At 41.7% G+C, this 5,500-nt stretch overlaps 1 protein-coding gene across 1 annotated transcript; it reads right to left on the reverse strand.

Moving 5' to 3' along the window:
• Positions 1-2,807: 2,807 nt before the first annotated feature.
• On the reverse strand, positions 2,808-4,549 carry LOC147336470 (histone H2A.Z). Its single transcript, XM_086285372.1, has 5 exons — positions 4,439-4,549; positions 4,062-4,139; positions 3,804-3,917; positions 3,597-3,726; positions 2,808-3,369 (listed from the first exon to the last, which is right to left on the reverse strand). The coding sequence occupies exons 1-5, from the start codon at positions 4,547-4,549 to the stop codon at positions 3,308-3,310; spliced, it is 495 nt and encodes a 164-aa protein (XP_086141498.1). The 3' UTR covers positions 2,808-3,307.
• Between the last annotated feature and the right edge of the window lie 951 nt (positions 4,550-5,500).

Below are 5,500 nucleotides of genomic sequence, written 5' to 3' on the forward strand. Positions count from 1 at the left end.
TTCCCTGAATTTTAAGGATGTGGCGGTGTAGACTTCATGACCCAACATATCCCAGACTCCATAGCGCGGCGGTGGGTGTGGATAATTTTGCTAAAAAAACGGCGGAAGAGGGGCGGCTGAAGAGTAAACTGTGAGAAGTAAGTACTGAATATTATGTCACTTATTTATGTGCAGATGTTTAATAATGAAAAACATTAAAACATTACTGTTGGCCACATGTTGGCAAAGTTATGTGACATTAGTGATGTTTGTACTTTCAGCGTTTACTTGGTTTTAAAGCCTTTACTTTAAAATATACGCCGTTCAATAGTTGACTTTAATCTTACAGAGAATGTGATGATTTTGTGGATAATTAAAGTCAGTCATATATCCACAAACACAACAAGCTGAAAGTCAGTGATGCTGCTCGGTTTGCAGTCCTGAATATCACGGCACAAGCAGGATTCACTGCACTGTTAATGTTAGCTATGTTATATTGCTGCCTCTGTTCGGTGGTGTCGAGCCAAACGGACTTTAACGTGTGTTTGAACGAGCTGACGGTTCACTCGTTAAGCTGAAAGAAAGATGCTTTAATCACAGGAGTCACACATGTGTCCACTGCACCATCTGGAACTCTTCTTGTTTAGCACTCGTAATAACACAAACACTAAATCCTGCTTCTCTGGTGCTGTTGTGTAGCAGTGTGTACACCTGAGACTGTCACCTGTCTGTCTGTCCTGCACTCTCTCTCTGTTTCTTTCTCTCTGATTGTGGAATAAAAGTATGAACATGTGTTTATAAGTTACACTTGTGTTTGAATCCTGCAGCTTATCACACATTTGATTTCCATGTGTGACGACTGCAAGTGTCCAGAGTGAGGACAGACTGAGGGACCCACTGCTGCACATCATCTGTGAGGCTTTGCAGCCCTGATGATCCACCAGGACAAACTCAGCAGTGTGTGAGGAAGAGGAGGAGGAAGAGCCAGCAGCAGCTGACAGATGGAGAGAATAGACAGACTGTTCCCTGTTTGTGAAGGACTGCTAGGAAAGTTTAACATAACTGTCTGTGCTGAATCAGTCTTATTAGGTAATGTTCAAATAATGTTATCCTCCCAGTGTTTCCAGTGTGGGAGAAAGTACTCAGGGCCTTCAAGTTACACACTATGAAAGGCAGCAACAAGTTTAATGTTCAGAAACCTAAAGTCTGTATCAGCAGCAGAATGGAGCAAAAAACAAATGTTTGTTTCAGTTCTATGAAGCTTTGAGTATATCTATTCTGTGTGACTTACAGCAGTTATGACATGGTCTGATTTTCTCACCCAATAAAGGAATATTTCATTTATCAGTCTACTCTTCATTCTATCAGACACAGTTATCACAGCTCGTACATTTGCTTTTTACACATATATGTAAGCACTGAGCCACATTTAGTAATGCCAACATATTAAAAGAACAATATTTGTCTCTTGTATGTAATACATCTATATACACACTGTCACAGACACTTGTCTTTGAGTGAAGATTTAAGGTGATAGGAAATATAAATAAATGCAACTTGAATCTTTACTGAAGCTCAGAGTTCATGTTCACTGCTGTAATAACTAATAATGATTAATATAGTGACTATAATATTGGCCATATTATATTTACATTACCACAGTGAGATGACTTTAGTCTCATGAACAACATTAACTAATTGTTATTTACTAACTAATCTTAAATGACTGTTCAGTACAGAAATGAAGCCCAACAATCATGTTTTACAGTCCTGTGGTCTCAGCCTCAGATACTTATCACATCACACAGAGCTCATGTAGAAAGAAATGTACAAAATACGTCCTCCTTCATTTCTGTCAAACAAAGCTGTATGAAACGTTTCCAGCTGTTACTATCATGGTTGCTAGGCAACCTGGGCAGCGCTACGAAGGTTAGATAGTACTTTAAGGTTGCAGACCCTGAATTGGGATACAGCCATGGTTTCAGGTGAACCCACTGTGAAACGTAGCCCCACCCTATCATGTGACTTACTGAGGTCAGAAGGCCCAGGATGTGAGTGGGCAACAGTGGACAGTTCAATTACAATTAAATGATATCTTGCTGTTAGCTTTCTGTTTTAATTTCTATGAACATTTTACTCAGTAAACTTTAATGCATTAGAAAGCATGTATTCAATATCAGGTATGGGTGCTGCATTGAAGAACCTTTTAAATGCAGCAGAGACCAGTCTAATATGTTTGCAGTAATGGGAAATGTCCAAACGCTTCTTTGGTTTCTAAAAGTAAACTTGAGGCACCTTCAGTTTTAAAAACAATCAGAATTCTTAACATTTCAGTGAAATGAAATAAAAACGCGGTCTCCCAGTTGTTTCTATGAAGTGAATCATATACTACAATTGGGTTTATGATGTTACGCCTGCAGTATATCATTTTAAAAACTCACATGTACAACACTCCTGTAACTCTGAACACAGGCAAAGACAGAAAACTCTTGCGTGTTGGCACTGCAGCACTTTAAAAAGCCACCGAGTGCACTAGACCACAGATGTTTAGGTCACTGCAGTAGGGACGTCAGGGGGATGAACCCTGACAGTTTAAAACTTGGCCGTTTATGCAATGAAAATAAAGATGAAATCTATAACACTGCGTGAAGCCACCTCACCTAACTGGTCCATTAGCATTCCTCCAATTTTGTGTAAAACTGAACAAAGGTGGAATGAAAGTCAAAGCTTCACATTACACCACCTGTAGTCATACATCACTGCATGATTAAGACGAAAGCCACAGCACTCTGTTCAAAGAGAATAAGACAAACTAGGGGAAACACTCAGACTGTGCCAAATCCAGTCTTTATTCAGGAATCCAAAAATACCAACAAGGTTATGAACCGGTCCATGACAGTCCAGTGGTAAAGAGAATGAACATGCTTTGAAATACAAGTCTGAAATGGAGGGTCTGCATTAAAGGTACATACAAAGCACATAAGCACATCTTGAGTTTTCACAAAAGCTATGCACATCCTGTACTCTGTATCGACTAGGTTTGGTGGCTGTGAGCTCCTTTCAAAGCTGTGAAGATTAAAAACAGAAAGGCCAAATACACGTATACATCCAAGACAAGCCGGCTGGAGCCGCCCCCCGCCCCCAAAAACCTGCAGGAGAGGGGAGGGGCCCACTATTAAAAAAACAAAACAAAAAAACCCAAAACAGACCCCACCCAGAGTAGTAAATGCACACTACCATAAAATAATGTAAGATTACTAATCTAAGACATTTAACCACTTGATGCAGACTTCATCCTGAGATGGCACAACTTGCTGAACCCTTCAGGTTATACAGTCTTCTGCTGGCCCTTCTTCCCGATCAGAGACTTGTGGATGTGTGGGATCACGCCTGAAAAAAAATCAATGTTATAACAGTTTATATACTTGAACAGTTAAGTTTTAATTTCAGTAACCACTTTCAGCTGCTCCCTTGTAACAAAGAGTTGCCACAATAGTGTTGATGTTACAGTTTTACACCAGATGCAACACAAAAGGGATTTGTGCCTCAACAAAATGTGTAAACCCCTAGAGTACGAGAGTATAAGACCGTAACACAGTTCTCTGTAATGTTCGTACCTCCGCCTGCAATAGTGGCCTTGATAAGTGAATCCAGCTCTTCGTCTCCTCTAATAGCCAGCTGCAAGTGGCGTGGGGTTATACGCTTTACTTTAAGGTCCTTTGATGCATTTCCTGCCAACTCTAGAACCTGAAAGAGAGACAGCCTTTACAAAAAGATCAACACTTCAAGCAACGAAGTGCAAGATAAACGGAGCTTAGGGTCACCTCAGCAGTAAGGTATTCGAGAATAGCCGCGCTGTACACCGCCGCGGTGGCTCCTACTCTGCCGTGGCTCGTTGTTCTGGACTTGAGGTGTCTGTGGATACGGCCTACCGGGAACTGCGGGGATAATGACACGAGTGAACAGAAGCAAAGCCGTGCTGGCCGCCCGATGAGAGCCCGCCACCGACAAAGAGCCACTGACTTTTGGCTAATAGCTCGTGCTTGTGCAACCGAGAAAATGAATGAAATTTGGGGACAAACCTGCAGTCCTGCTCTCTGAGAGCGCGAAATCGCTTTGGTCTTGGTCTTTCCAGAGTCTTTACCAGCTTTACCACCAGCCTGTAAAACACCAGTACTATTAGTGTGCCTCCGCCGAAACGCGCCTTATTGTAGCCCAACATTAACTTAAGGTCCGCTTAATATTCGCTAGCCATGCTAGCGCTTCCCCAGTGAAGCCAGTGGGTATTTAGCATGCTAATCCACTACACCAGCCAATGCTAGCGGCCAACTGTTAACTAATAAAGAAAACGCAACGCTACCAAATAAAGATTTATTTCAAATAAACTACCTAAACAGAGTGTGTCGTTATAATATTTTGTTAATACGACATATAATACGTACCATATTTAAAAACTTACAAAGAAACTCTGACTCGGCAGCCAAAATAATATCCTCCGTCTACACTGAATATCGACTGTTGTTTGAACTAGACCCCCTCCCCCCCACCGCGGGTCGTTATATACAGCCATGGCTACCCGGATGACGGCAGTCACGTGATTACCGCTGAAGCTTTTCAGCCAATAAATGAGCTCTCTGTGCGGTTCCGTTCTAAGAGCTTATGGGTAATGTAGTTTATGTGGCGTATCTCTTTCCCATTTTATATCGAAATGAGCTGGCTTTAGTTTTTCTTTCACATGGCATTAACTTTTAATTTAGTATAGATAGAAGTCCCCACATACATTCATCTTCTTATCTGCTTATCCAGTTTAGGGTTTAGCAGGCAGAAACCTATCAAAGTTGATGGTAAAATTAAATAGCCCCATTTGGTCAAGCCTCGCCTCAGTGCGCCCCAGGGCAGCCGTGGCTACAATGTAGCTTGCCATCACCTGTGTGTGAATGTGTGGATGACTGAATGTAGTGTGAAGTGCTTTGGGGTCCATAGGGACTAAGTAAAGCGCTATACAAATACAGGCCATTTACCATGTAGTTTAGTATATGAAGCACAGCAGAGTGCTCACCCCGCCTCCCCCACATACCAATTATCAGGGTCTTGCACGTTACCTCTTTTCTAAAAACACATATGTACTCGAGCAGAGGTCAGTGCAATAGCCTGGAAATCTAATTGCTCTGAATATCATTTAACTCTAAGGTTGGGAAATTGCTGCTATTCTTGTATAACTGGAAGAACTTTGCTGTAGCAGCATGATCAAATGTTTAAAATAATGGGATTCCCTGTGCTGACTGGGACAACTGGCCACACCATCAACAGGATAAAGCAACCAGCCACAAGCAGACAAAGAAAGCAAACTGAAGAAAAAGTTGGTGCTCTGTGTTTGAAGTAATTTAATTACAGCCTGCATCAATCCATCCATCCTAAATGAATGTTGAATGAATCTCTGTGTGTTACATAGATGTCACAAGCTACCTGTAAAACTTCCCAGGCAGAAAGAGAGAGAGACAGAGCAACGGCCACTCATAAA

The sequence above is a fragment of the Aulonocara sp. 'chitande type north' Nkhata Bay genome, linkage group LG3, assembly GCF_057382095.1.
Source record: "Aulonocara sp. 'chitande type north' Nkhata Bay isolate Kocher_YH1m ecotype deep benthic linkage group LG3, A_spYH_male_GT1.1, whole genome shotgun sequence".
Lineage (NCBI taxonomy): Eukaryota > Metazoa > Chordata > Actinopteri > Cichliformes > Cichlidae > Aulonocara > Aulonocara sp. 'chitande type north' Nkhata Bay.

Excerpts from the sequence above, each read along its gene's own strand:
- LOC147336470 (XM_086285372.1), bottom strand. The coding sequence starts at position 4,549 with ATGGCTGTATATAACGACCCGCGGTGGGGGGGAGGGGGTCTAGTTCAA. Across the intron at positions 4,140-4,438 it reads TGCCGAGTCAGAGTTTCTTT|GCTGGTGGTAAAGCTGGTAA; the intron begins GTAAGTTTTTAA and ends GGTGTTTTACAG. Across the intron at positions 3,370-3,596 it reads GGCCACTATTGCAGGCGGAG|GCGTGATCCCACACATCCAC; the intron begins GTACGAACATTA and ends ATTTTTTTTCAG.